This window comes from Mycothermus thermophilus, assembly GCF_041956435.1.
Source record: "Mycothermus thermophilus strain CBS 625.91 unplaced genomic scaffold VTJ04scaffold_5, whole genome shotgun sequence".
Classification (NCBI taxonomy): domain Eukaryota; kingdom Fungi; phylum Ascomycota; class Sordariomycetes; order Sordariales; family Chaetomiaceae; genus Mycothermus; species Mycothermus thermophilus.
This window is the reverse complement of record NW_027191431.1, coordinates 1,017,031-1,044,824: the sequence shown is the minus strand read 5'-3', so window position 1 is coordinate 1,044,824 and position 27,794 is coordinate 1,017,031. Positions and strand designations below refer to the sequence as shown.

Here is a 27,794-nt window from a genome sequence, read left to right as displayed (position 1 = left end):
GCATAATCGACATGTTTTCTTTCTGCCCGTCATAATAGGTTCCTGGGTTCGACAGCACGTGATGCCGCTCTACAGGCTTCACCGCCGCTTGGTTGCCTTGTTTTCCTTGCGGCCGAGGTCGGCGGTGTGGGGGAAAAAACGTTGAAAGACGAGATGGACGCAAAATGTGTGCTGGGAATACGTTGCGTGGGTAAGGTACCCATGAAACAAAGGATCGGTTGTGTGAACCCTCAGTCTTGGCCACCAGAACATCTCCCTACCTACCCGAGACAGATTAGACATTTCCCTGCCTCGTCTTACCTACCTGAGCTAACTCCTGAACAGAAAGAACACGGCTGGTAGTTGTCTTGCCGGCACTGGTTTGGCTCTGTCAGACGGAATTCCCCGTTCATAGTACGTACGGTGATACTACGGATGGAATGGCGTTGCTCAGACCATCTCTCAAACCGATCCAAAGCGCGAGCGAACGTTGTATTCCGGAAGCCCTGCGAATCGATCCATGTAACCTTTGCGTCTGACCGCTGGCCATTCGATCTGGATCAAACATCTTAGCCAGCAGCCGAACGGAGAATTTTTGTTGATCATTGCTTCATCCAGGGCAAACAACACGACACTCGGAGCCGCCTCCGACGAAAGCTCTGATGATTACGTTGTTCGGTACTGCTCAGAATGGAGATGGGAAGCTGATAGATACGTGGTTCACATCCTCATCCATCAAGTCATTGAGACGGTTCTTTGTCTTTGAATTTGGTCTTGCCCATGATCGTCGTAAGCAAAGATCTTGGGCCGGGCTCTCCGAGGGGATGGATCGTCACCCCAGGCATCGTTTTGACGAGTTTCACTCCCAGGAGCAAAATGGGACCGAAAAGAAGAAGCCAGAAGAACAGCCTTTGATTCCATGTGCCGTGATAGATAGCCGAACGTAAACGGACTGGGAAATCTGCGGGTGCTACTGGGTGCCATGCTCAGCCATTCCACGGTCCATTGATTGACGAGTTGGATGCCCCATGTATGTACATTTCCTAGGCCCTCCTAGGCCCCTCAGCTGCTGTGTATATCCAAGCGATGACGGCACGGGCGGACGGATGGGCTAGAAGCTCCACGTTGTTCCTCTCAGACCGCTGCTCCTTGTTATACAGCCGATTGTGTTCCATGCTTCTACGTGCATTCGTTCATTCATTCAAAACACTTCCGGGTGATACTGCCTGCGGAGCCTCGGTGCTCGCAGACTGGGTCGTCAGGAGAGACAACATATATCAGCGCAATGACGCGTTAAGGAGAGGTTGGCTAGCCTTTGCATGGCCCAAACATGGTACTTGATGTATCTCCCCTGTCAAGTGGCTCGGGAACTGGGTGTGGACGCATCGGCGTGCGTCTCCTGCAGTAGATTCATATCATGTGTTTCGTGGTTCACGTCATTCATCCATATTGACAGATTGCGGGTGCAAGTTGACTTGATTCCATTTCCCCCCTGTTCTCCAGTCCCACTGTGTATGCGTCCCTTCCCTTCGTCCTTCGTGTCCCTTCCGAGCTCTGCAAGTTCGTCATGAAATGTTCCAGACGCTGTGGGTACAACCAGTTAAACCTGACCAGCTCTATCATTCGCTCATCACAACAACCGATCATCGTCGTCAGCACTCCTCCTAATGATGGGGAGTTAGATCAAGGCGGTGGAGGCCGTGCTTCCTCCCTTCTTCCCTGTGTTGCCTGCCTATTGCGACAGAGCAGAAGATGCCAGAAGAGCCTTAAGCCCTCCAGAGTTTCCACGGCGGAGGCCGCGGGCTCTACCACCACGGCGTCCCCCATCTCCAAAATCACCCAGTCCATCAGGGAACCCTCCAATCCCCAGTACATCCCCACCGCTTCCGACAGCGCGGAACGCTTCGGCCTCTTTGAAGACCGCCTGGTACAGCTCCCCGACGGCAGCCACCATAGCCTCGATAGCCTTGGCGCGTTCTGCATCAGCCCTGTTCTCGATCTCAAGGATGCCACGATGCTCGTCGATGCGGCCATGGACCCGTCCAGAGACGATGAGGTAGCTGACAATGTCCTGCGCCTCTGCAAGGCTGATGCGCAGACGGTCTGCGATCCAGGAGAGCTTCATACGGGTGTAAGGTGCAATAAGCTTGAGGACACCCTTAGTGCGCATGTTACGCGTCACCTCGTCGATGTTCTCAGCAATGAAAGGGTCGGCGAGCAGGTCGCGGTTCTTTTGGAGGACCTCCTCATACTTGTAAATGTCGTCGCGCTGGTACGCGTCTACCAGTTCCGTCATGGCGGCAATGCGCGGATCGTTCTTGTATGGCTTCGTCTCCTGGCTGTCGAATGGGTTGATGTCGGACTTCATGAGCATGGTGACAAGGAGGAGGTATTTGAGCACCTGGATCCGGCGCAGATCACCAGCCTCATCGTAGTTGCGGAAGGCTTCAAAGAAGTCGATCTGGGCCGCCTTCCAATTCTCCTCGCTCATGTGCATCTTGCCACCGCACTCGCGAATCACGCCCTGGATCTTGGGATGCGGCACTGCTGAGCGGACCTTAAGCGCCTTCTGGTACAGTGCCTTGAGCTGGTTGTTGTTGCGCGTCTCGGAGTACATCTGAATCTCAAGAGCGTAAATCTCAAGTGAGTAAGTTCCCTTGCTGGGGTCGTCGGTTCCGTCCTCTTTCTGGCACATCTTGTGCAGTTCCCGCAATTTGCGGCCCACGGCATGGTAGTCCTTGCGGTCGAGGAGCAACTTGGCGAGCTTGATGTTGGTCTTGAGCCAGAGCCTCTCGTTGTTGGTACTCTGGAAGCATTGGAGTGTAAGAGAGTAAAACTTCTCAATACACTGGACAGCTTTGGGATTGTCGGCGCCCTTTTCGATGAAGTTGAGCATGTTGTCGATGGACTTCTCAGAGTAGTTTCTCGTCACAGCGCTTTTGACGTAAGTGAGAAGCTCTTGATAGTGTTCCGTTGCCTATAACGTGTCAGATTTTTGGACCATGGCTGTCCGACCTAAGATGTCGTCTTGTTCACTGACCTTGTCGTAGCGCTGGAGATTGAATTCTAACTTGATGGCTTGTTTAAGCGCTTTGAAACCCCATTCGCCTTTCTCTGGTTCCAATGCCGGTATCTGGAGGAATTCCTCGACAGCCTCCTCGGGGTCCGAAGTTTTGGTCTGCTTGGCATTGTAGTACTTGTTCTCAATATCAACGTCGCTGTTGTCTTCGTCATCCTCGTCTTCGTACTCGAAGTCGTAGTCCTCGTCAGAGGCCTGCATGAAATCGTCGTCGGACATTTCGGCGGCTGTTTGAGGAGGCTATAGTGGGAGAGTTAATGTGATGAGACAATAAAGTTGAAGAGGAGGCAAGGTGTCGTTTCGCTCGAAGGGAAATCGTGTTGAAGGTTGGTTGTTTGGTGAGGTGGGAGTTGCTGGTCACCAAGGTTCCTGGCAGTTAGGCTGCAGTTGACCGCAGTTGGCGGCGGGGAGCTTGTGTGGGGTCAGTGGTTCCTTATCGATTGGCCAAGAGCAGCAGCGGCCTGGTATTGATACGTGCGTTACGTTACGAAAGTTTCCCAAGTCCCATTTGAAAGCCAAGTCTGAGCAAGAGAATTTCAACCTAGTACACTCGAGGTACTTGCCCAAGGTGCTAGTTCATCACTGAGCCTTGGTTTTTAATAGCCAACAACATAGTATTTGGCTTGAAAAAGCACGGGATATATGCCCATATTACGTCTGGCCTGCTGCAGCGGACATCTTTAAAGTGACATTCAAGATTCACGTGAAAATACGGGTCTCATTTCCATGGTGTCCAGTCTTGGCAATAGGCGTGGCGTTTTCTCCCGGGTGGATCCTGGTCGCGCAGGCTCAAGCAAGTCCAGAACGGTGAGCCGCAGGCTGCTTGCCACCTTCATCATTCTAATAACTACCTGGCACAACCAGGAACCAAACAGCCATCACGACCTAATACGACAATCGATCAAAAGATTTCGCAGTCGCCGCCCTTCAGAAAGCGATCGTCTGCGAGAAACAACACAGCTTTCTACTACGACAGTTTGATTGTTCGAAACCGAGCACGCGACGTTGTCTCCCAGCCACCAGCATCATCTCGACGCTCCTTCTCCATTCAAGATAGTCGCGCTGCCTCGGCAGCACCAACACCGCCAAAATGGGTTCCGGCGACCTTAATATGAAAAAGAGTTGGCATCCCCAACGATCGGGGAACATTGCCGCAACAGCCAAAGCCGAAGCTGCGGCGCTTGCCGAACGCAAGAAGCTCCAGCAGCGCCTTCAAGAGATCGAGGAAGAGCGAAAGCGGGAGGAGATTCAGAAGGCCCTCGAAGCTGCGGGCGGCAAGCCGCGACCTCAGCGAGTCGAGTGGATGTACCAAGGTCCCAGCGATGGCCAGGGAGGTGACGAGATCGAGAGGGAAGCGTACCTGTTGGGCAAGCGGCGCATCGATAAACTCCTGCAGGATCAGGACACTCAGAAGCTACAAAAGCAAAGCACCATCGAAGCTTTGACGGCGCCGACAACTACTGTTACGAACTCCCGCGATATGGCGGCCAAGATCCGAGAGGACCCTCTTCTAGCCATCAAGCGCCAGGAACAACAGGCATACGAAGCGATCATGAACGACCCCATCAAGAGGCGCCAACTACTGGCATCGATGGGGATCGACGATTCCCGTGACAAGGAGAAAGAGACGCGGCACAAGCATCGTCACTCCCATCGGTCGCATCGGCATCACGACGACGACCGAGATAGCGGACACCATTCTCGTCGGCGACGGTCGCGGTCCCGGTCCGACTCCAGAGACAGGTCCAGAAGCCCACGCCGGCGCTACGACTCAGAAGACGGAGATCGCCGGAGTCGGAGGAGAGACTCTCGCGAGAGGAGGAGGAACAGGTCGAGATCAGCCGATTCGTATGAGCGGAGAGATCGGCGCGATCGGCGATCCAGTCGCGACAGGAGGGACAGGAGAGACGACAGTCGGGAAGACCGGTACCGGAACGGTCGCGCCAAGGCAGATTCGCCCTCAAAATCTCCTCCGTGTCGGAGGGACTATGCCCCAGATCGCGACGAACGTCGGGGAAGGAGAGATCGCTCACTCGAGCGCCCGAGATCGCCGCGACGGGATCGTGATGACGACAAGGGCTACCGTCGTGACGGTCCTCCCCCAAGGCGCCGCGACCGCTCACCGCCAAGACATCGCGACACAAACCGTCGGGACGAAGATGAGGAGGAGCGCGCCCGGGAGCGCGAGCGCAAGCTCGCTGCTATGCAGGAGGCGGCGACGGATCTCGATCGCGACCGTGAGCGCAGGCTAGCGCTCATCGCGGAGCAGGAGCGACAAGAGCGGGAGGCTGAAGAGCGGGCTCGGCAGCGCAACAAGAAGTTGGGAGGCGATGCCCGGTTTATGAGCCAACTTCATAGCAGGGCGGCGGAGCTTAAGGTAGCTGAGAGGGTTGCGAGTCGGTAGAGACGTGGTGTTCACACATGGGACACCATGGTACCTATTTATTGGTTGAAGGGACTGACGACGGAGATTAAGCCGGGCCAGGTAGGCAGTTTGGACTCTTGATAGGTATCGTCCACGCGGTGGTGGACATGTACAGACCTATTATTGCTTTTTTGTAAGGATGCTTGGGCAGCGCAATGCACCGTTTCACCCTTTCCGTCAGCAGCCAGGTGTCCAAGAGTTGTGCACTTTGTTGAGTCCGTGCAACGTGACGATGCGCCGTTCAGGTACCAGGTACTCGTAAGTGAGGTAACGTTGTGACGGTCATTTTTCGGTTTTTCCGTTCCACTTTCACATGGAGGCGCAATGACGCAGACTTTCCCCTGCAGGCCCTGGTCGTTCGCTGACGTGAATAGGCAATGATACGGTATTTTACGATTATGATGCGGGTTCATTGGTGCGCCCTTCAGCCGTTCCGTCGTCTCCCTGGCGTCTTTAATTTCTCCATCGCAATCCAGGTCCGTCCTCGATCATCCATCCTTTTTTCTCTTCTTTTCGTCCCTCGCTTGCCTTGAAGATTATTTATCCTCCGGCCAGTGTCGTACATTCCAGCGTGACGCGCCTGTCTTCCTCCCGTCCTCGGCCGTGTTATGTGCTGCTTGTAGGACTTGTTCCGGGACTCAGCCACCTCCTGCAGCTTCCAACTTCTCCTCCCCCCCCCCCCCCTTACTTACCCCTAGAAACCGTCGTAGGTTCCCGGTTTCTGCATCCCGATTGCGCCGGCTTACGTCGACGTTTGAACACCACCACAACGTGACTTTTGGCCCTTTTTTCTCACTTACCACTGTCCGACATCTTTCTGCGACACAAGCAATTATCTGACGAGTCTGCCGTCAAACGTCATTTCGAAACGTCTTGGTACCGTCATCATCAGTTACCGCGTCACTCTCGCCAAGGCCTACTGCGCTGCGCGACCTTGATTCCTGCGATCTCATCACCCGATTCCACATCCCGCTTGCGCACTTGACTTCGACGGACTGTTGCATCCTCCCGTCGTTCGCTTCACCATCACTGCGAATCTTTCGGCACATACGGCCAGCTTAGCCAGCTTAATCACTCCCAAATTTCGGATTTCCCACATCGATCGCGACAATGCCTTGCGGACTCGGAGGTTCCAAGACGGTGCAGCGCAAGTTGGTCTTGCTGTAAGTTTTCCCCCTCCTCCCACCCCGCTTCGCTACAGGGGATGGAGCATAAGCCCGCCACATTGCGGCGGTTTGTTGATGCATGAACGTAAAACCTGGCTGTAGCTAACACTGCGAAACTCTAGAGGCGACGGTGCGTGCGGCAAGACCTCGTTGCTGAACGTGTTCACCCGGGGGTGAGTCTCCATGCAACCCACTGACGAACCATCATGCTGAATTCCGGCGCAGTTACTTCCCGACCGTCTACGAACCGACCGTTTTCGAGAATTACGTCCATGGTACGTTGGTCTTCGCGCGGCCACCCATTCGCCGGGTTGTGGCCGACTTGCCCTGGGAATAGGGGGGGTTGAGACCAGTGTTAGGATCGGAACTTGTGGCTGATGTCAATGTCACGCAGACATCTTCGTCGACAATGTCCACATCGAGCTCTCGCTCTGGGATACGGCTGGGCAGGAAGAATTCGACAGGTTACGAAGCCTTTCGTACGGTAAGGCTTTCCGTTTCAGCTGTTGCGCTTCGACCACATGAATCTCTGGGGACGGTATTGACACTCTGCAGATGATACCGACCTGATCATGCTGTGCTACTCGGTCGACAGCAAGGACTCGCTCGAGAACGTCGAGAGCAAATGGGTGGGCGAGATCGCCGACAACTGCCCAGGAGTCAAGCTCGTGCTGGTGGCGCTCAAGTGCGACCTCCGCGAGCAAGAAGAGGAGGACGCCAACGAGGACGGCACGCCGCAGGAGAAGAAGCCCATGATCAACTACGAACAGGGGCTCGAGGTCGCCCGTCGAATTCACGCCCTGCGCTACCTCGAATGCTCCGCTATGCGGAATCGCGGCGTTAACGAGGCCTTCACTGAGGCCGCCCGCGTCGCTCTTTCGGTCAAGAAGGACAGTGACGAGTCCAAATGCTCCGTCATGTAAATGGCATGTGCCGTGTGCGTGGTGGAGATTTCACGACTTTGACGCCTCTTTTTTCGTTTTCGACTTGGGAGCGGCTATGATTGTTCCCTTTCCGGCCACACCCGACCTTGAACGTTTGGCTTGTCCGTTTGCGGCGGCTTCTTCGAGCTTTTGATATCACCGAAGTCTTGTTTCCGATATTTTGGAGGTTTGGTGGTTTTCTTTTTCGGGTCTGTATATATATTGTGTTCGTCGTCCACACCATCATCGCTCAGCGACCGCCATTACCTCAAGGCGTACAAGATTACAGGAGATGCCTGGCGCGTCGAAGACCGGCAGCACGCGTCAGTGCTTGGTCCCGCTGATTTGGGACAGAGGCGGCAGTGGTGGTGTGGAATGATGGGTGTTGGGGTGGGTTGGACTCTCTTTTCCACTTCTATAACATGTTTTAATTCTTTATTGCTCAAACGGGCTCTTTGTCAGTTGGGGCATCTGATGTGTTTTTAGTTTTGCCGTGTCAGGTCAGTCAGACCAAACGAGGTGACAGGATAGTTGCCTTGGACACCCTTTTTCTCCGTAAGTACCTTTTGATTTGCGGCGGGAAGGTAGAATGAGCAAGAGAAAAATAAAGACACCGTTCATTACCAAGTCTGATACGACCGAAGAATAAAGCATTGACTGTGATGTTTGTGTCTCGTTGCGCAAGTCAGATAAGACCGGAACTTTGATGATACTACTGATAAGGTTGGCGATGAGAGCGTTGATGTGTGGTCAAACCGGAAACTGAGCCTTTCCACCGGACGGAGCATCTCCGATCTGGCCGGAAAACGTGGGATCCCCGCGGAGGCAGATCGGAGCCCGTATCGGCACTCCCCCAATTGGCTGATGGACCCGCTGAACCAGAGCCCCGGAGACCCCATCCAAGCCCCGTGAAATGGCGTCAGCGGGCGCTAAGCCGTGCTGAGAAAGACCTGGAGACGGGTGTAAGTCAGCCAGGACGGGCTCTGATTCGCCGGATCGACTTTTCCACGACGGTTTCGGAGATGCCCCCTGGAGAAACGTGAAAAACGTGAACTGAGGCTGCCATGCTGCCCGCCACGCGGGTTGAAGGTGTCGAGCTCGGTAGCGGAGACGTGGGTATGGATGATGGTATGTAATGAGAATGCTGGGGATAGGTGTTGGCAGGGAGGGGATTTATATCGGAGAGTCGTCTTCTTTTTTAAAATCTTTTCAAGTTGAAGGTGAACGTGTTCGTCTGTCAACTTGGATCCTTGAGTCAGGTTTTCCCTTATCCTCCCAAATTCGGATCTCTATCTTTCATCAGGTGGACAACAACAACAAAGACTTAGAACCCAGCTCGATATTTGCATGGTGTTAGACTCACGAATTTCCTAGACTGGAAGTGGCAGCGGCCACTTATACATCAGCTACTGCATCCCTCCTGGAACAGACGGCGAGATGGCGTCCGCCTCACCACCATTGTTGACGGCGGCAAAGTCCCGCACATCACTCCTCACAGCCCAGCATTGCACCGGACATGTCCATCTCATCCTGGGCTCCAATCCCCTCGCGGCGGCGCGAGCCTCATCTTCTCTGGCTGCGGGCGCAAAACCCATCCTCATCTCTCCGGTCCCATCATCATCATCATCACCAGACCAGCCACAACACCAACAGCTCCATTACAGCCTAGAGTCTCTTATCGCCTCCGGCTCCCTCACCCATCTCTCTCGCCCCTTTTCCGACTCTGACCTCTTCACCCTCGGCCGGGAAGAGGTCGACCGTGTGGTGGACGCCGTCTTCATCACCACCCCACCCTGCTCCTCCTTGTCACGGTCAGACCTGGATGCAAAGCAGATCAGGCACATTTCGGAGCTCTGCCGCCGGAACCGCATTCCCGTCAACGTGGTCGACGCCCCAGATCTTTGCTCCTTCAGCCTGCTCAGCGTCCATGTCGACGGTCCGCTGCAAATTGGTGTCACCACCAACGGTCGCGGGTGCAAGCTCGCAGGGCGTATTCGCCGCGAGATTGCTGCTGCATTGCCGCCCGGACTGGGCGCTGCGGTAGAGAGACTGGGTGAGATGAGAAGGAAACTGGTCGTGCAACAAATCAAGAGCAGCGACGAACCCGTTGAGGTCGTCAACGAAGGCGTGGATGACTCGATCGACCAGCCTGCCGCGCTTAACAAGCTCGTGCTGGAAGACGACGCAGAGGCCGCAAAAACCCGTCGCATGCGCTGGCTGACACAGGTCTGCGAGTACTGGCCCCTTCGACGTCTAGCAGAGGTCAGCGAGGAGGATATTGAAGCAGTGTTGCGCTCCTACCCTGGAAGCAGCAGCAACAGCATTAGCGAGAATCCAAACCCAAGCATCTCCTCACCCATCACCACCACCATTCCCAAACCCCCATCAGGAGGCCGCGGTCCCAGCACCACCACCCCCCCTCCCATCGGCCGCATCATCCTCGCTGGCAGCGGGCCCGGCCACCCGGACCTGTTGACCCGCGCGACCTACCGCGCCATCCAAACCGCCGACGTCATCCTCGCCGACAAGCTCGTGCCCGCCGGCGTGCTGGATCTGATCCCGCGCCGCACGCCCGTCACCATCGCGCGCAAGTTCCCCGGCAATGCGGACCGCGCGCAGGACGAGCTCCTCGCTGCCGCGCTGTCGGCCGCGCACGGGGGGAAGACGGTGCTGCGGCTCAAGCAGGGAGACCCCTTCGTCTACGGGCGCGGCGGGGAGGAGGTGGCTTTTTTCCTGGCCAACGGGGTGCCCAAGGAGAGAGTGGTGGTGTTACCGGGGCTAACGAGCGCGCTGAGCGCGCCGCTGTTTGCGGGGATCCCGCCGACACAGAGGGACGTGGCGGACCAGGTGCTGGTGTGCACGGGGACGGGGAAGAAGGGGGCGGCGCCGCGGCCGCCCGAGTTTGTGGAGAGCAGGACGGTGGTGTTCTTGATGGCGCTGCATCGGATTGAGGGTTTGATTGCGGAGTTGACGGGTTGGACGGCTGAGGAGCAGCAGGAGGTGGGAGAGGAGAAGAAGACGAGGAGGTTGTGGCCACTTACTACCCCGTGTGCGGTCATCGAGCGGGCGAGTTGTCCTGATCAGCGGGTTATTCGGACGACGCTGAGGTTTGTAGTGGAGGCGATTGAGCAGGAGGGAAGCAGGCCGCCGGGGTTGCTGGTGGTAGGCAGGGCATGTGAGACTCTGTACACGCCTGAGAAGGGCAGGTCTTGGGTGGTGGAAGATGGGTTTAGGGGTTTGGACCTTGGAGTTGAGGTGGCTGGGCTTGGGGCCGCGGCTGGGGCGATGATGGGCATTGTTGGTATGGCGTAGAGGGGTTCAAAATCTATGGAAATGGATGTACATCAGGACCCACTAACAATACATGACGTGGAAGTTGCTGTATACGCTCATGAGCTTCGTGGTGTCTGACTCGACTTTCTGCAGACTGACTGGTGCGAGTTGTGACTTCGCAGCGCAGTGATGCTTTGCCGAGCTCGACAGTCATCGTTAAGTAGGGTTTCTAGACGCCCAGTACGATGATGGATACCTAAGGAGTCGAACTACCGATCCTCATCGATGTCACTTCAAGGCAGCTAAAACGATGGGTAAATCGTAGTTCAACATTTCCATTCCGCGACATGTCAAACAAGACAATCTTGGGAACTATTCCCAACTGAACAATAACGTCATCCTTTTGTGCGGTCTTCGACAGCATCAAGTGCTGCTTCATACACAACGGCGACAAGCATGATTTGCCAAAGATATCAAAAACGACACTGGCAACCAAAGAACAAGAAGCCACAATACCAACCTCGTCTCTCCTGAACTGAGACCAGACATCAGAGAGTCTCTTCAAGAAGGCCCATCCATCCAAAAGTTTCCAGCAGGGCAGATTACGCCCCACTATCAATCTGATGGACATGGTTATTTTGCGACCACACATCCCACGAATCGCAATTTTGCTGGACTTTGGAAGGAATCTCCCAACTCTTGACGCGATCGGGTTCGACGAGTAGCGTCGCAAAGAAGCCACCGGAGGCATGCCATGCGATGTGGCAGTGGACGGCCCAAACGCCTTTGATATTCGTGTAAGCTTGTATTATCGAGCTGCGGTGGCCATGAGGGGATACAAGCACATACCAGGTGCAGCATCAAGCTGGACGACGAGGTGGCCTCCCGCGCGGACCAGATACGCATCCCTCCTGCGCGGGTTGGACGGACGAACGATGGTGCCGTCCCACTCCCCTGGACCTTCGTGAAGCAGTTGGAAGTTGTGCCCGTGGAGGTGCATCGGATGGCTTTATGACAGCATATGGTCAGAGAGATCGCGTGAAGGACGTGGGCAGGAAGCAACACCACTCACGAAATAGGCCCATTGTTCTGTATGATGAGCCTGACAGACGTGTTTCCGGAGAAATTCAACACATTCCACTCCAATGGGAAGTCCAAGTTCCCTGCGTTCGCTTCCAGCAACACGGGTTTGTTATAGTGCGTGCGCATCGACACCCCGTTGAACTTCCACAAGGTAATGTTCGATTCGTTCCTGAAAATATCGATGGCCAAGGTCTGCTCAAGCGTCGGCGTCTTGAGCGGGATCGGATACAGCGGCTCCGTTTTGTCCAGGTCCTGATTCGCGCAGGTGCCCGGGTCCGGGATGTCCCAGGCCGTGCTGGTGGGAGTGGCGTTGGTGTCGGTGCCTTCGTAGTAGACGACGGCGAGCGCGTTGGGCTGTCGCGCCGACGAGCACGAGGTGAGGTTGGAACGAATCCAATACGCGCCTGGATTGCGGTTGGCCTTGACGAGGACGTCGGTGCGCTGGCCCACGCCGAGAGTCACGACTTGGGTTTCGTAGGGCTTGACGGGCACAAAGTCCTCGGCGATAACGGTCATGCTGTGGTCATCGATGGAGAAGCGCTGGACGCCGTCGGCGCCCGAGTTGATGAGGCGCAAGCGGTGGACCTTGTTGCGCTTGAACATGAACTTGGACAGGCCGGCATTGTTGGTGCATGGAGTGGTATCGCCCTCTTGGACTTGAGAGCAGTCAAAGTGCATCTTGCCATTGATTAGGTTGTTGTCCGAGAAGACGCGCGGGTCCGCGTTTGGTGTGAGCATCCCCTGAATGATGTCGAAGTATTCTTTGTGGTACCAGTCTAACATTGCATGAGTAGACAGGACCGAAGAAGGGAGGGCATACACAACTCACCGCTCAACATAACTGGCCCTAGGTCGATGTCATACTTCTGTCGGGTTGGCCCGTGGATCACGATGGGACCGACAATGCCCCCGGAGTACTGGGCCGAGTAATGGGCATGATACCAGGTAGTGCCGTACAAGTCAGCGCGGAATTCATAGCGGTAGCTCTTCCCAGACGGAATCGGGCACTGAGTGATGCCAGGAGCGCCGTCCTCCCACGGGGTATTGTGTTGCAAGAAGCCGTGCCAGTGAATGGAAGTTCCCTCTGCCGGTTCTTCGATGTTGTTGTGCACGTCAACCACGATGGTATCACCCCAGTTAGCCTCGATCAAGGGTCCTGGGAACTGGTCGTTGACGAGAAGCACATCTCTCTGGTACCCGTCCGGAGCGATGACACCACGGCTGATGTTGAACTGATAGTATCGTTTGACTCCAGATCGCGGACAGTCCGTGTATTGGTTGTTCTTGTCGTCTGTCAACTTGCCCCATGGAAAGCCGTGAGGCAAGGGGTTGTTGGCGAGGAAGGGGGGGAGGCGAGGAGCATTAAACGTGCCCCAGAGCGAGACTCTGGCAATATATCAGCACTGGCATCGACGCTATCGGACCGGAAATCTCTGTGGCTCACCCGTTGGTCTGATGCTGAGATAGCACGGCCTTTGCTGTGTACAGCATGTTGACGATGCTGCCAACCTGGCCCATGATGGGCAAAGAATGGGGGGAGGGAAGGGGGAGGAAGCACGTAAAACCAGGACTGATGAACGAACTAGAAAACTTATGGCCTAGAACTCGATGCCCATGGCTCTAGAACCACTGTCAGGATGGAGACGGGGAAGATCTGAAGGGATATATACAAAGTCGTCTCTCGGGACCACAGTAGAGGAGCTAGGCAGCCCGCTCATCCGGACAGAATGTTTGTGATGACAATAGCAACTCCCTGTAGTCGCCGCATGTTGTGAAGGAGTACGGCAGCTGCATACCTTACCCATGGAAAGACGGTGTAGTCCCTCTCCGGTAATGATCAGCGTTCGTAAATGTCAAAATAGCACAACCTGCAGGAACCGTTGAGAGAACAGGGACGTCGGGAGTCGCATTCGTCGGACCTTTGTCATGGAGGGTGTGGCAGGAAATCACAGGCTCTCACGAGGCTCGCTCCGGCTGAGGGCCAGCCAGGGACGGTGCGGGTAGTGCCGCCATGTTCGGACGATCAACAACGGTTGGGGAGAGGATCGGCCAGGCTGGCGGTGTGGCTTTGAGATGGGCGAAGCGAGAAGCACTCACTGTAGCATAGGCGTGGTGATTTTCACCACGGAAGGAGACTAAATCGCACCTGAGCAACTAGCAGGACCCGAGATATCGGAAATACCACCTACTTTACTTGGAAACTGAGAGTTGATGTCTGCTGTCCCGACTCCTGGAGGAACGTTATGAGTCCGGAGTTTCACCTTCTAGAATGAGACTTGTCGAGAGGATCGAGTCGTCCATCTATCCGGGAAACCCAGTGGGGGCCTCCGGTGTGCGATGCATCAAGCCTCAGCTTGTCGGAACGCTGCATCGAGGAGCAGAACGGGAAGCAGAGTTTCGGAAAGATGGGCGACGAGCAGCTGAATGGTTGAAAGACACAAACAACTCTCCCCAAAGTCCATCGGGAGTAGTGCTCCAAAGCAGGAATGTCATGTCCTCGCAATTTTACAGAAGATTGGTATGGTTGTCTGATCAATAAGACTGAGGAAGCATCGAGATATTATGGCTACGATATGTTGTCGGCCTTCTCAACCGGCTCATTAGTGACAACGAAGGCTTCTTTTCAGGAACAGAACCCCAGGGAGGAGCGCAAGGGACATCTCTTGGTCCGTGTTCAAGGAATATTGAAGCCTTCTCGTGAAGGGTATGCGGATCACTTCACGGTCACTACCTGGTACCTGATGGGGTAAGAGTAGCACAAAATGTCCGGACATAGCAGCGGTCGTACAACCCTCATCTCCCCCAAATGTTGAAGCTGTCAGGTGGAGTGCACACTTCGTATTTCATGGCATCGCACAGCGTCGGGTGTCCGGAGATTGGATGGATGCCAACTCTAAAGTTGAGGGCACAACTATTTCCAGCCAAGTGGGTGTGGTGAGTGGTGAGCAGCATTTGAAGCAACAAGTGCATTTTCTCGCTCCTACAGCCGCAGGGTCCGCTTCGACATCCACTTGCCCGTAACCCGTGGCACAGACCGGGTGTTCGGTCTATGATATGAGTGTTTTTCTTCCCCTTAACGCCGTCCCACTTTGCCTGCATGACCAAACACATATGTACAAGATATCATTACACATCATCTTCCGCTTACGGCACCGGCCGAGGGCGGGGAGGCATGATCAGCTCGGATGATTCATAAATTTGGTTGTTCTTCAGCTGCGCCTGGGAGGATGTTGATATGGGCGGAAGGCCTGCGAAGCCATGATGATAGGTCGCCGTTGGGCCCGGAAGTAAGCCTCCTGGACAATAGGGGAAGCATCGGACCGGATCACGCTGCCGATGGACATGAAGAAACTGAGGATGTGGTCAGCCAGCGCTCAACAAAGGCCAGGGAAAGCTGGACCATACCCGAAGGTAGCACCGGAGCCCAGCATGTATTGGCCGAGCGTCCTCATGATGCCGTTAGGGCCAGCGCCGTAGCGGAAGATATTGACCGTCCCTGCGCGAAGCGGGGTTAGGATGGCGAGACTTTTGGATCAAGAATCATGACGTAGATGGCGGCCTACCGAAAATGAAGCCGATGATGGTTCCGACAGCTGGTTACGGGGTCGGTTAGCGTCCCGATCATTCGGGCCCGAGAGAGAGCAAGATTCGGGGTGTGAGAGTCTACATACTGCCGCCCATCAAGAGGCCCATTTTCCCTGTTCCTCGCCAGTCAGCACGAGCGCATACATAATGGTAACCATAGCTCATGCGCCTCGCCCTCCCTCTCCTCTTGTTCCTCTTATATCATGTTTTCTCGGCGGGGATCGAGCGCATACACTTGTCAAAGTTGGAGGGGCCAACAGCTCCGTGGTGGGTCGGCGGGGGAGGCATCTCGTCGATTTCGAAGGACGGGGAAATTGAGACAATGGCCAATGGTGGTTGTTGAGATGTTTCGGACTCGATCTTTTGAACTTGGTTGAAAGTGGGATGCGGGAGGAGGGACTTGGGACGGTGGGATGATGCAGCCGAAGCTTTCCATGCTTTGGCCGACCTTGGAGCTTGCCGGCGGCAATCGGGGCCGAGTGCACAGACCATCCGGCCGGTATGGTATGTTACGTTGGTTACGGTAAGATTCCCGTCATCCGTCATGCTACGAGGCGGCACGGGGTTCCAGGTTTTCTCTGGCCATTGGCCGTGTCAATCCCAGCGCGACGGAAATGGGGAATGGGGAGCTTGACCACGTCTCAGTCGCCCACATCGCGGGGTTGGCTCGAGGACCAATTCCAAACCTTGGCCCCCGCTGACTTCCATCGTGATCATGAGACTCATGTGCCTGGACTCTAGAGGACGGACTCGCAGGCAAGACACGCGCTGGACAAGAACAGTTCTGGTCCACTCGTACTAGTAAACAAGGAAAAAAAAGGAACAGTTGATAAGCCCTGGCAAGCGTCATATCAAATCAAATCAAATGCTGCAGCTGGGCGTTTTCAGTCAGCAGGCGACGGCGGGCAACAGGCGGGCGCAGCCGACTGATGTGGAGCACAAAAGCAGGTTTGGGGCCGTCAGCGCAGAGAAGGGTTAGGGTTGTACGTGGGCGATTGCGTGGCAGTCCGGATGCCAAGACCAGCGCCCAGGCCGCATGCTGGCCCCTTCTCCCTCCCTCACTCACTGCTGGCTCCCCATTCCACTCCCCCCAACCCGGCTGACCAGCTGAGGTAACGTTAAGCGCTGCGCCAGCAAGCAAGCTGGAGCCATCCCAATTTTCCATCCGCCCTCAAACTTCCAGGTCGACTTGTCGACTTGTTTTTGTCTGCTCTTTCTCCCGTGCCGTCACATTTCCCGAGTCCCACCACTATCAAAACACGTCCCGACCCACGACAACGACTCGCCATCTTTTAAGCTCTTTTTCTCGTGCAGGCCGTCCCGGAGACGCCCCCATCTCGACACTTTGCGAAAGCGCTCGTTCCACGCAAAAGGACTTGATTCGGCCACAGTGGTCTGTGGTTGCGCCCCCCGGCCTCGCCTCCGCCCTCCGCCCTCCGACGTCCACCTTGTGCCGATACCCTCGCCGACTCCACCGCAGGTGAACACGAACCACGACCTGAACCCTTTGCATGCCGAGCGCCGGCTCCACTCTGAAAGAGCGTCATATTGTTGCTCTTTCACCTCGACCTGCTGGTTGCTGATCCGCGACGACACATGCCGACCGTCCGTCCATCGGCGGCTGTCGAGTCCTCGTCTTCCTCCGCGTCGACCCCATCCCCCGCGGCCCGCACATTGCTTCCTTCATCAGGCGCCGCATCCTCCTCATGACTGCCGTCGCTGCCAGCCCCCTCAGCCTCCCCAGCATCAACCGCCCAGGATGGATTAATGGAGCTCAGGGACTGAACTCGATCGCCTCATCCGACGACGCGAGAGGCCTTAACATGCTCATGCAGCGCAAGACCCTTCAGCGCACCAACTCGTCGTCATCCATCTCGTCGGTCTCATCCAACTCGTCCACATCCACCGTCACCTCCAACGCGTCCACCCAATCCAACGGCATCGCTATGCCCGGTGCCACCGACGTGACCGGCTGGGCGAACCCGGCCGCCCGGAAACGACCTGCCGCCAAAGCCCCGTGGCCCAACGGGAAAGCTGATGATTTCTCGCGCGTCCCTGGGGCAAATCGCCAGACCAACGGCATCAACGGCACCTCTTCGGCCTTGCTGCCTCAACAGCTGCAACAGAACGGCATGAGTCGCCAGGCCGCCGAGGCCGTGGCTGCCGGCCGCCAGCCTGTCCTCTACCTGCTGTCACTCAATGGAAGTTTCGAGCGGAAAACCATCACCGTCCCCTTCTATCCAGAGACCCTCCGTATCGGCCGTCAGACCAACGCGAAGACAGTTCCGACCCCAGTCAACGGCTACTTTGACAGCAAGGTGCTGTCGCGGCAACATGCCGAGATCTGGGCCGACGCCAACGGCAAGATTTGGATTCGTGATGTTAAGTCGTCCAACGGCACGTTCGTCAATGGCACGCGCCTCTCCCCCGAAAACAGAGAATCCGAGCCGCACGAGCTGCAGGCTCACGACCACCTTGAGCTCGGCATCGATATCGTGAGCGAGGATCAGAAGACCGTGGTTCACCACAAGGTAGCCGCAAAGGTCGAGCATGCTGGCTTCCTTCCCCCTTCAAACAATGTGCTAGACATGGGCTTCGGCGATCTGGACCCAACCAACAATTCACTTATGATGGGTGGCCCCTCGCCCTTTAGGGGTAGGGCCGGAAGTCAGTCTGCGAATGGCCGGTTGGGACCTGGAAACATGGGCGGACAGCCGAACATGGCTCAGCAGCGGCAGTACTGGCTCAATCCTATAACGACGGAGCATATCGTCAAGAAACTTCACGTATGTCACACATGGACCAGGTTCGTAATGAGACAGGAGCACTAACAGTTACACAGGCCGAAATGCGCAACGCTCGGCTGCAGAGCCAGGACTTGGCACGCACCAACCAGTTTATTCACGCCCTGCTGTCCAAGGAGGATATCAAGAATGCCGATAAGCCTGAAGCACCTGAGCCGAAGGGACACGTCAATGGAAATATTTCGTTCCGCTCCGACGGTGGAAAGCCGCGGTTTTCTGACCCGCCAGCTCCCCCGCCGTCCCAGCCGCTCCCCGAGAAACCCGATGTCGCCCGCGCGTCAGACGTGCCGTCGCTGAAGAGGGGTACGACCGAGAAGCAGAAGTCCGCTGCTAACTCATCTCCCGTCCGCCAAGAGAACAACAACCATCTCAACCAAATCCTCGCGTTGACTGAGGCGCTGAACAAAGCCAAGCAAGAGCTCGACAACCACACGGCCAAGGTGAGGGACTTGGAAGAGATGTTGAGCAAGGAGAGGGAAGCACGGTTATACGCCGAAGAGTTGATCCAAAAGCTGGAGGAGAGCAACCAAGCCAAAGTCAATGGCACGGCTGAGGCCCCTCTGGCTAATGGTCACTCGGAACTCGACAAGGCCTTTGCACTCCCTGCTGAGCAGCCTTCTGCTGGAGAGACCCAGCCTCCTTCCAGCAGTGATGAGGCAGAAACAGCCCCGGCGCCCACCCAGAATGATGAAGCAGAGCGCATTGCGGCAGCGTTCCAAGCCCGGATAGACTCGATGGCGCTCGAGATGAGCAATCTCCGCAAGGAACTGGAGAAGTTCCGCCTGAGAGCGGAAAAGGCTGAAGCTGAGCGCGACGCCGACCGCAAGACGCTGGCTGAATTGGTCGAGGAAATCCGCAGACGCGATGAGAGAGAAAAGCAGCGCGAGGCCGAAAGGAGAGCCCGGTCTTTGTCTGCGGCTAGGAGGCGTGCCCTTAGCCAGAGAAAAGAGGCTCCAGCTGCCCAGGCCGCGGTGCCCGTTCCAATGGCTAATGGCCACTCCAAGGAGGCTGTATTATCCGCCAACTCCGTCCAGGATGGCGAGTCCGAGGTGGAGGATGAGGGGGAGATTTCGGACAGCCTGCCGGCCGTTCCGTCACGGGTGAATACCCTCACCCCTGCCTCTGCAGTCGGTGCACTGGCCGTCCAGCAGCCCCAGCATAAGGAGTCGGCGCTGCTAAACACCCTTCCATACGCCTCCATGATTGGGGTGGTCATCTTTGGTATGGGCCTGATGGCCTACCTGAATGGGTGGCAGCCTCAGCCGAAAATTGATCACTAGAGGTACAGCATCGCGGAGGCGCACAGCATGGCAAGCGAGCAAGCGTGCGGATGTTTATATTTTCCTTTCGCTCTTTGTTTGGATCTTGTGAGGTTGTCTCGTTGGTCACGGGCATGGCGCGGCGTGTGAGTGAGAGGAGCAAACTTCTGATGTTCTTCGTTCTTCGCTTCCTTTTCTTGTGTTTCTTCTCTCCGACTTGTTTCCTTTCCCTCTCTACGACGACGATGAACAGACCAACAACAATTACAACAACTTACAACAACAGCCGTGTAATTATTGGGCTACTTTTCTCGTTTTGTATCCTCGGGAAGGATTATGATGGCGGGGGTAGGGTTTTTTTTTCTGGGTTCTTGTTTTGTGTCTTCTTTTCATGTTCTTTATTTGCTCACGTTGCTGTGACAGACACGCACACACACTGAACTGAAACATTTCCTTTGTCGAGGAGCTTTGATTCTTGGGGGTGGAAGTTGGGTGAGGAATTGTGTTGTTGTAGTGTTCAATGGGGAACAAGATAAGTTGGCAATCAGAGTCGCGCAAGCAAGCAACGACGGCCTCTGTGAAGGAAATTTGGCTGGCAGGGCGAGATTGTCACTCTGGTCTTTCGCCCGAACCAACAACCGAGTACCCGTCCGCTGAATGCCTGGTTTGGTGTCATTGCTCCATATCTGCTAACCAGCGTTTCCAGTGAACCAAGGTTGGAGGGCAGCTGACTGGCAGACAGATCGATAGGCATGCTACCAACTGGGGAAGAAAAGGAGTCAGGAAAAGAGGAGAGGAGATGTGGCTGGCCAACTGACAAGACATATGCGTATATGCACCATTTCATCTGATTTTCATTCTTTGGCCGTTCGACCCATGGTTTTTCTCTTTATGGAGGCTTAGTGCTATGGGTGGACCAACAAGCAAGCATGTGGTCTAGCAAGTACAGCAAAGCAGGCAAGCGGGCTGTTGATGGGGAGTGGGTTGGCGTTTGTGCGTAAGTCGTTGAGTTGAAGGTTCAACTGCTGATTAAATGATAAAAGATCGAGCTGCCGTGAGTGAGTGATTATTTGCTGTGCTGTCCTCTGCCCTGCTCTGTTCTCCTGACTTGAGCCATATGGATATCTGGCCGAAACTCTCGAGTAATGCTGTGCCCAGTCGAATACACTTGTCATGAGATGGATACATGGGAGGGATGAAGTGTGCAGACACAGTCACTGGCAACCTGTGACGGGTAGCTCTACCCCAGAGAACAGTAGCTTGTGTCTCTAGACTGGCCCGGTATTCTTTAGGGGTTAGTAGCCATGATGAAGTCACTTCCTAGATACCTCAAATCCGTTGATGACATCAGGTCTTTTGGGTCGTCGTTTCTGTTAAATTGTAGATCTCCTATATGCTTCGTTTGAAGGTTGGCCTGCTGGAGGCTGACCCGAGTCAACTCGTCAACGAGATATAATTATCGTAGAGAATTGACTGTAGAGGCCATAGCGCTTCAGTCGTGATGACGAGAGAGTGAGGGCATGTTTGTGTGACTCCCCTCCCAACTGTGAATGACTCCTCTTGATGACGTGAACGAGGACAAGACGTATGTATATCAAGAGGGTCTCATCCCTTGAAGCCCTTCGATCAACCAAATTATCCAATAACAATCAACATGAGCTTGGACATCACCTGTAAGACACGACAATCACAATCATTTCTTTGACTTTAATCACTCCTGCCCTATCAACGTCGTCCTTGGAAGACACGAGCCTTGATAGACACAACGACAGAATGACGTATCACGGGCAGCACCACTTCCACCACCTTCTCTCGTCCTGGGAGGTTGTCGACAACCTCCTGGACGAGAATATCTCAAGCACTCCTCCACCGGCCCGACATAACCTCGCCGGCACCACCACCACCAACCACCGTTCTCTGGACCGGTATCGCTTCTTCCACTCGCCCCGCCGCGGATCCCTTCGCGGACCCACCAACCGCCGGGAGGATCCCGCCGGCCCTGCCAGCGTGGTTACTCCCGTCCCGGCGGCTGCCAACCTGGCTCTCTTCTCGCGGCTCCCCTTGGAGCTTTGGCGGGGGGTCCTGCGGCAGGTGGACCTTGACTCCCTCGCACGGTTCCGACTTACCTGCCGGACGGCTGGAACCGTCATCGACGCACTCCCGGAGGTCGATATTGTTTGCCGACACGCGCCTAATGTGTTGCGTGGAATTGGTGAGTTGTGGATTTTCCTTTCCTTTCTTTCTTTTTTGTCCTTCATTGCCATGAGCACTAACCCAAGCAACAGAAGCTCTCGACCTCGGCCGATGGATTACCCCTGCCGACCTCTTCCAGCGCTTGCGGAACCGCGAGTGCTTCTCCTGCGGCCGCTTCGGCGGCTACCTCTTCCTCCCCGGGCTTCGGCGTTCGTGCTTCCATTGCCTCTACTCCCGCCAATGCCAGCCGCTCAACCCGGCGTGGATGTGGCGCCGGCATAAGGTCAACCTCTCCGCCCTCGTCGGAATTCCCGGCGGAGACGCTCACATGTCCTGGTGCGTTGCCCGCCCCGGGCGGTACGGGCCACACGGCGTGAAGCAGGGTAAGGTGATGCTTGTCGATCCTACCGGGGCCAGCCGCACCGCCCGCATGCTCCGGCGCAGAGTTTCCCCAGCCCTCTCCGCTACATACCAAGAACGGACCGCGAGTCAGGCTGCGAGGCATGAGGATGTGGGCTTGGTCGAGCATTCTGTCAGGAACGGAGACAATACCAGCTCTCAGGCTGGCAGCCCCGACGGAAATGACAACAACAATGAGGCCACGGGCCAGGAGGCAGCGCCACCACTTCCCTCCCCGCCGTCCGCCGCCGCCTCTGAACAATCCAGAGGTGGGGAGGATGACGACGACGACGACGACGACGACGACGACGACGACGACGACGACGACGACGCGTCGGAATGGGACGGATTGAGCGTCCGCTCAGTATCGCCCGCCTCGTTCGAGCCCAACCGCGTCACAAACTTTGCGACGACGGTGCGGATTCCGTGGGTGCGTGGCCCTGACGACGTTGAATGGGGGTGGTACTGCGCCGGATGCGTCACGAACTCAACGACCTCGAGCACGGGCATTAGGACGGCCGGGCTGGACCACGGCAGCCGGCTGAGAACGAGGGACGAGATGGAGGAGCACCATCGTCGGTTGAGGAAGACGGGCCGTGGGCTTGATGAAAAGTGCGGGGGGGAAGAAGTCCAGTCTGAGACGGCGCAATCTTTGTCGTGAGATGGGATATAGCGAGGAGGGGTGAGAAACGAAGAGGGTCGAGATCGAAAGAGAACAAAAACAACGAAAAGAAAATGTATAGGTTGTAGTAGATAAACATGTAATGATAGTTGTATAGATAATTCTTAATCAGCGAAGTCCTTATTAACTTGCTGTCTGATTCAGGGGCAATGTTTACTTCATGACATGGCATTGGAGTCATGACCAACCCTAACCCTACTTTCGACCTTCAGCCTTGTGGGGCCTACAGTGACATCAAAGTGACATCAGTTGGCCAACGAGGCTCTGTCGGTCCCATGTGACATCGAGTCACAGCCTTTCCTTCAACTCTACTTGTACCTGACCTGTTCAGTTCCGTCGGCCACGCCTTCATCCCAGATAACTGCAAGATTCCTTCTTCAGGCTGGAGGAACTTGGGCTTTCATGACTCACAGTTTTTTCTCACTTTGCGCTCTTCCATAAAGTCATCTACTCCGTTAACATCCAGAGTGACCCTTCACATCCCATTTTCCCCTCCTCACAACCTGAAACTCAGCCCGTCCAATTGTCGCCAAGATAGGCCGCCGTCGCACAGGACCTCGCCCACATAAGGGCAGGGACTTGGACCAACTTGACGATTTCGACTGCCTCGACGATTTTCCCGTCCAGGCAAAACCCGGAGGACGCTCCAAGCCCAAGAAGAAACCGAAGGGCATCTCCGGCGTCCCGAGACGGGCCAATCGCAAAATGGGCCAGGAACACTCCGCCTTGATCAGCGACGACACGCCGCCCAACATCTTGTCGGCGCGCACTCTCGAGGCTGTCGCCGACTACATCAAGTCGGGCAAGGCCCGCCACATCGTCGTCATGACAGGCGCCGGCATCTCCACTGCTGCAGGGAGTACGTACCTGGATCGACAAATGCTCATGTCGCTGTGCCGGACATCTCTCTAACCAACTAACCAACCCCGTTCATACAGTCCCTGACTTTCGCTCCCCTGACACGGGCCTTTATGCCAACCTGGCTGCCCTCGGCCTGCCCGAGCCCGAGGCCGTCTTCGACCTCTCCTTCTTCCGCATTGACCCGCGGCCCTTCTACGCCCTGGCTCGGGACCTGTACCCGGGCGCTCGGTACCGGCCCACCATCTCGCATGTCTTCATCTCCCTACTCGCCCGCAAGGGGCTTCTGCACATGCTCTTCACCCAGAACATCGACTGCCTCGAGCGCGAGGCCGGCATCCCGCCGGACCGCATCATCGAAGCCCACGGCAGCTTCGCGACGCAGCGCTGCATCGACTGCAAGCGCGAGTTCGACGGGGACAAGATGCGCGAGTTTGTCGCCCGCGGAGAGGTTCCGCGGTGCGAAGGTCCTCGCCTGGGCAGTTTCCCCCCGAAGAGCACCGACGGCAGCGACGACGCTGCCGCCCACCCCGATGATGATGATGCGCGCTGCGGCGGCTTCGTCAAGCCGGACATCGTCTTCTTCGGCGAGGCGCTGCCCAGGAACTTCTTCACCTCCATGCACTTCGTCGAGGAGGCCGACCTAGTCCTAGTCATGGGAACCAGTCTGCAAGTCCGCCCCTTCGCCAACCTCCCTGGCATGGCCCCGGCGCGCGCCCCGCGGGTCCTCTTCAACATGGAACGCGTCGGCAACTTTGGTACGCGCGCCGACGATGTCGTGGTCCTAGGCGACTGCGACGCCGGGGTGCGGCGGCTGGCGGACCTGCTTGGGTGGAGGGACGAGCTGGAGAAGACGTGGCGCGACTTGGTTGGGGAGGAGGAGGCCGAGAAGCAACTGCGCGGTAGGACCAAGCGGGAGGAGGCCCTGCGAGAGGAGGTGACCAAGCTGGCTGAGGATGTGGAGCAGGTGTTGCGCGAGGAGGGAGAGGTGGCGGCGCTTGCGTTGGAGGTGGAGACGTCTTTACACATTGACGACCAGGCGGATGTGCCGAAGCCGGACGCCGGGCCAGCTAAGGATGGCGCTAGGATGGAGGGGACGGGTACAGAAAGTCGTCCGGACCAGGAGGCGAATACCTCTGCTGCGTTTGAGCCACACACTACTTCTGAGGACGGGAGCAAGGAGAAGGCAGATGCTCCGGAGCCTAAGAAGGAGGCGGTGCCGTGACATACATGGCACAGTTTGCTGGCTTCGAACCGAGAATCGGAAACTTGTGGTTACGGATAGATGGAGGCTAGTTTGATTCGTGTACACGGTGTGGATAGGTTATGTTTGTGTCCATCCTGGGGCGTCATAGTATGTCGTGAATGTCTGTTCACTTGGGGTGGAACCCCCAGGCACATTGTGATCTGCGGCTTTGGAACGTCACGGGACTTGAGGAATCGCATAATGGTATACCTATAAGACAAGAGAGTATGAAAAGAATAAATGACACAAAGATCGGTCGGCCGGGACATTGTTGCCCAAGGAAACTCTCACCCCATTAATAACCCTCCGATGATTAACCTGAAATCCCATGACCAATGGCCTTCGAATCCCTTACCGCCATAACTACCCATGCCCACTACCCAGCCTCAACTCATCCACTGCACCGTCGTCTCGGTGGTCTGAGTCGTTACGGTATTCCTCACTGAGGGTGGTGGCCTGGGCATCACCTTCCCGGCGCTGGGCATCGCCTTTGCCAGGCCCACCGGTTCCCGCATGCCCGGAGTCGGCGGCATTTGGGGACCGTTGGGCTGAGTTGGCGTCTTAACCTCCTCGAGCCACCTCATGACGGGCTTTTGCGGAACCGTAGGCGTGAGGTGTCCGGCAAGGGCGATGTAGGCCTTCTCATCCAGGAACATGCCATCCTCCTGCCCGGGCTGCTGGGAAGGAAGAGGGGGGACCGGGTTACGGCCGCTCTCGGCGGCGTAGGCCGCTTTCATGAGATCGTCCATGATTTGGGTGTTTGTCTTGACCAGGTTGGGATTGACAGCCTGCGGGAAGGGCCCGACGACGGTGGGCGGACGGCCGCTGCTGCCGCCGTCGTCGTCCGCGAGGCGCAGGCGAGGGTGCGAGAAGAAGGGAAGACCGCGCTGGTGGCGGTACCTCCTCCACAGTAACGCGGCGCCAGCAAGGAGACCAAAGAACGCTGTCACATGTTAGCACGGTTTTATTTTGTTGCCTGAGTGGACAGGGCGGAACATACCCAGAATGCCAAGGACAATGCCTGCGACCGCTGCAGAGCCCAAGCCATTGCGCTGAGGCTCAACGCCGATAAGGTTGTTATTGTTGAGACCCTCAGCCTGGGAATCGGGCACAACGGCCGCCGCCTCTCCAGAGGCAGGAATGGTGGCCGTTACCGAAGCCCCAGGCGCCGTTCCAGTGGTCTCAACAGCGGCTTGACCATTACCGGGAAGGGGCGTCAGAGTAGATGTGACGGCTGGGAGTGTCGCTGTTTGCGACGAATCAATCGTTTCCTGGGTCCCCGTCGGAGAGGTTTGGGTTCCATTGGGGGCCGACGTCGTCTCCTCGTCCGAAGAGTACTCCGAGTCGGTGGTCAAGTCAGAGTCAGCCCCGTCGATGCCGCTGTCTCCTTCCTCTTCGCTTTCTTCCTCTTCACCATCTTCAGGGCCTTCATCAGCAGAACCCTCCTCAGCTGGAGGGAGAACTCCTTCTCCTGGGGTGACCTGGCGTGTCCTAAGTTTCATGTGCGGCGACGATTTCGCAGCAACGGTGGACCGTGAGGTCGGCGTCTTTCTTGCTCCCAGTTTGGCAGTTGCGCTAGCCCTGAAGGTACGCGCGTTCGCCGGAATAGGACTGAGTTCGTCGTCGGACGAGTCGAACCCATCATCGCCGGATGTGAATCCATCGTCGTCAGATGTGAACCCATCGCCGTCGGTGGTGTCGTCGAGCTGCTCCTGTCGCCTAGCCAGGCGAGCGGCCCGCCTGTCAAGACTCCTCATTTGCAGCCAAGCATGGTTGCGGCGGCGAAGAGCCGGGTTTGTCACTCTCATGATGTATTTGGGGTCTTGGAGGAAGGAGAAAGAGCCGGTCACCGTCAAGGTTTCTCGGGGTTTGTCAAAAGAGCGGCGCCAGTCCGACCGGAAAGAAGAACTAAGAAATCAGTGAAAGAATGGAAGGACAAGCACGCTATTCCCCAAGCCGCAGACCAGCTGCCGTGTCCGAAGCGAAGGAGTGAAGAGGGAAAAGAGAAACAAAAGAAGACAAGATGGTGATCTTTGCTGGAACGGAGAGACTTGGCCATGGGATAATAAGACACGGACGCTCCATCGTCGGGCAATCCCTCAGACATGCCGATCTCCAATCTCCAGTACTCGCCGACCCTCCCACCCCCTGATGCCGGGTCCGGGTCTGAGCATTTTGCCGTCACTTCGTTCAGGGCACCCGGGGTATCAAGAAACGCCGATAAGTACGAAAAGAGGAGGAGCAGTGACGGCGAGCAAGGGGCCGGATCGGAAGCGGAGTTGGTGGCAAGGGGAACCCCGGCGGCATGTGTGTCAGATGTGCCAGGGGTGAGACGTCCGGGCGGATTCCACAACAGGGCTGAATGGGAGATTTGGAAGGGCAGATCGCAAATTCGCATCCCGTCGCTCAGGCTTTCCCATCTTTGGAGCCGGTGTAGTGTGATATTGGCGATCAGACAACTGCGGCACAAGGAAAAAAGGGACCTGATGAAAGAGGAATTCAAATCATGATGGAACGTGAGCAACGTTGAAGGCCACATTGCCAGCCATTCAGACGAGGCAAGGTACTAAAGGCCTGTGGGCTGCAGCCTTTGCGGTGGTTACCGGCTCGGGAGGTCTGGCCACAACAGCAGGTGGAGGAGGTTTGCCACAGGTGCAACAGCTGGGTTGACGGAGTACCCCATACCACAGGCAGGTATGGAGTAGGTAACCGACCTGACTCAGGGTTCCTGTATGGAAATCCACAACGCTGCGACGTTTGAATCATTGTGTGATTGATGTCGTCGGTTCCACGTACTTGTCTAATTGCATTGCACGCTTGACTTGCGTTCGCTGGTGATG

General features: G+C 56.3%; 15 protein-coding genes across 15 annotated transcripts; 10 read left to right on the top strand and 5 right to left on the bottom strand.

The window, feature by feature from the left end:
* Positions 1-1,711: 1,711 nt before the first annotated feature.
* On the bottom strand, positions 1,712-3,277 carry VTJ04DRAFT_7420 (uncharacterized protein; the record flags this gene model as incomplete). The annotated part of the gene is made up of 2 exons (XM_069365746.1): positions 1,712-2,956; positions 3,020-3,277. 2 exons carry the CDS (start codon positions 3,275-3,277, stop codon positions 1,712-1,714), a joined length of 1,503 nt encoding a protein of 500 aa, XP_069216749.1.
* An 871-nt stretch (positions 3,278-4,148) lies between these two features.
* On the top strand, positions 4,149-5,462 carry VTJ04DRAFT_7419 (uncharacterized protein; the record flags this gene model as incomplete). Its single annotated transcript, XM_069365744.1, has 1 exon — positions 4,149-5,462. The coding sequence occupies one exon, from the start codon at positions 4,149-4,151 to the stop codon at positions 5,460-5,462; it is 1,314 nt and encodes a 437-aa protein (XP_069216748.1).
* Positions 5,463-6,275: 813 nt separating this feature from the next.
* VTJ04DRAFT_7418 (uncharacterized protein) lies at positions 6,276-6,532 on the bottom strand (the record flags this gene model as incomplete). Its single annotated transcript, XM_069365743.1, has 2 exons — positions 6,276-6,300; positions 6,354-6,532. The coding sequence occupies 2 exons, from the start codon at positions 6,530-6,532 to the stop codon at positions 6,276-6,278; spliced, it is 204 nt and encodes a 67-aa protein (XP_069216747.1).
* A 61-nt stretch (positions 6,533-6,593) lies between these two features.
* On the top strand, positions 6,594-7,572 carry VTJ04DRAFT_7417 (uncharacterized protein; the record flags this gene model as incomplete). Its single annotated transcript, XM_069365742.1, has 5 exons — positions 6,594-6,646; positions 6,772-6,822; positions 6,875-6,924; positions 7,044-7,133; positions 7,205-7,572. 5 exons carry the CDS (start codon positions 6,594-6,596, stop codon positions 7,570-7,572), a joined length of 612 nt encoding a protein of 203 aa, XP_069216746.1.
* Positions 7,573-7,648: 76 nt separating this feature from the next.
* On the top strand, positions 7,649-8,165 carry VTJ04DRAFT_7416 (uncharacterized protein; the record flags this gene model as incomplete). Its single annotated transcript, XM_069365741.1, has 3 exons — positions 7,649-7,694; positions 7,760-7,996; positions 8,059-8,165. The coding sequence occupies 3 exons, from the start codon at positions 7,649-7,651 to the stop codon at positions 8,163-8,165; spliced, it is 390 nt and encodes a 129-aa protein (XP_069216745.1).
* Positions 8,166-9,009: 844 nt separating this feature from the next.
* Positions 9,010-10,884, top strand: VTJ04DRAFT_7415 (uncharacterized protein; the record flags this gene model as incomplete). The annotated part of the gene is made up of 1 exon (XM_069365740.1): positions 9,010-10,884. The coding sequence occupies one exon, from the start codon at positions 9,010-9,012 to the stop codon at positions 10,882-10,884; it is 1,875 nt and encodes a 624-aa protein (XP_069216744.1).
* Positions 10,885-11,447: 563 nt separating this feature from the next.
* VTJ04DRAFT_7414 (uncharacterized protein) lies at positions 11,448-13,446 on the bottom strand (the record flags this gene model as incomplete). Its single annotated transcript, XM_069365739.1, has 5 exons — positions 11,448-11,629; positions 11,695-11,852; positions 11,918-12,584; positions 12,758-13,314; positions 13,373-13,446. 5 exons carry the CDS (start codon positions 13,444-13,446, stop codon positions 11,448-11,450), a joined length of 1,638 nt encoding a protein of 545 aa, XP_069216743.1.
* A 1,362-nt stretch (positions 13,447-14,808) lies between these two features.
* Positions 14,809-15,117, top strand: VTJ04DRAFT_7413 (uncharacterized protein; the record flags this gene model as incomplete). The annotated part of the gene is made up of 2 exons (XM_069365738.1): positions 14,809-14,862; positions 14,962-15,117. 2 exons carry the CDS (start codon positions 14,809-14,811, stop codon positions 15,115-15,117), a joined length of 210 nt encoding a protein of 69 aa, XP_069216742.1.
* Positions 15,118-15,137: 20 nt separating this feature from the next.
* Positions 15,138-16,005, bottom strand: VTJ04DRAFT_7412 (uncharacterized protein; the record flags this gene model as incomplete). Its single annotated transcript, XM_069365737.1, has 5 exons — positions 15,138-15,279; positions 15,334-15,424; positions 15,492-15,521; positions 15,600-15,626; positions 15,747-16,005. The coding sequence occupies 5 exons, from the start codon at positions 16,003-16,005 to the stop codon at positions 15,138-15,140; spliced, it is 549 nt and encodes a 182-aa protein (XP_069216741.1).
* Positions 16,006-17,219: 1,214 nt separating this feature from the next.
* Positions 17,220-19,597, top strand: VTJ04DRAFT_7411 (uncharacterized protein; the record flags this gene model as incomplete). Its single annotated transcript, XM_069365736.1, has 2 exons — positions 17,220-18,299; positions 18,356-19,597. The coding sequence occupies 2 exons, from the start codon at positions 17,220-17,222 to the stop codon at positions 19,595-19,597; spliced, it is 2,322 nt and encodes a 773-aa protein (XP_069216740.1).
* Positions 19,598-19,647: 50 nt separating this feature from the next.
* On the top strand, positions 19,648-20,233 carry VTJ04DRAFT_7410 (uncharacterized protein; the record flags this gene model as incomplete). The annotated part of the gene is made up of 2 exons (XM_069365735.1): positions 19,648-19,929; positions 20,000-20,233. The coding sequence occupies 2 exons, from the start codon at positions 19,648-19,650 to the stop codon at positions 20,231-20,233; spliced, it is 516 nt and encodes a 171-aa protein (XP_069216739.1).
* A 1,116-nt stretch (positions 20,234-21,349) lies between these two features.
* On the top strand, positions 21,350-22,829 carry VTJ04DRAFT_7409 (uncharacterized protein; the record flags this gene model as incomplete). Its single annotated transcript, XM_069365733.1, has 2 exons — positions 21,350-21,788; positions 21,862-22,829. 2 exons carry the CDS (start codon positions 21,350-21,352, stop codon positions 22,827-22,829), a joined length of 1,407 nt encoding a protein of 468 aa, XP_069216738.1.
* A 726-nt stretch (positions 22,830-23,555) lies between these two features.
* Positions 23,556-24,933, top strand: VTJ04DRAFT_7408 (uncharacterized protein; the record flags this gene model as incomplete). Its single annotated transcript, XM_069365732.1, has 2 exons — positions 23,556-23,709; positions 23,789-24,933. The coding sequence occupies 2 exons, from the start codon at positions 23,556-23,558 to the stop codon at positions 24,931-24,933; spliced, it is 1,299 nt and encodes a 432-aa protein (XP_069216737.1).
* Positions 24,934-24,993: 60 nt separating this feature from the next.
* VTJ04DRAFT_7407 (uncharacterized protein) lies at positions 24,994-25,317 on the top strand (the record flags this gene model as incomplete). The annotated part of the gene is made up of 2 exons (XM_069365731.1): positions 24,994-25,130; positions 25,206-25,317. The coding sequence occupies 2 exons, from the start codon at positions 24,994-24,996 to the stop codon at positions 25,315-25,317; spliced, it is 249 nt and encodes an 82-aa protein (XP_069216736.1).
* Positions 25,318-25,340: 23 nt separating this feature from the next.
* VTJ04DRAFT_7406 (uncharacterized protein) lies at positions 25,341-26,762 on the bottom strand (the record flags this gene model as incomplete). Its single annotated transcript, XM_069365730.1, has 2 exons — positions 25,341-25,897; positions 25,955-26,762. 2 exons carry the CDS (start codon positions 26,760-26,762, stop codon positions 25,341-25,343), a joined length of 1,365 nt encoding a protein of 454 aa, XP_069216735.1.
* Between the last annotated feature and the right edge of the window lie 1,032 nt (positions 26,763-27,794).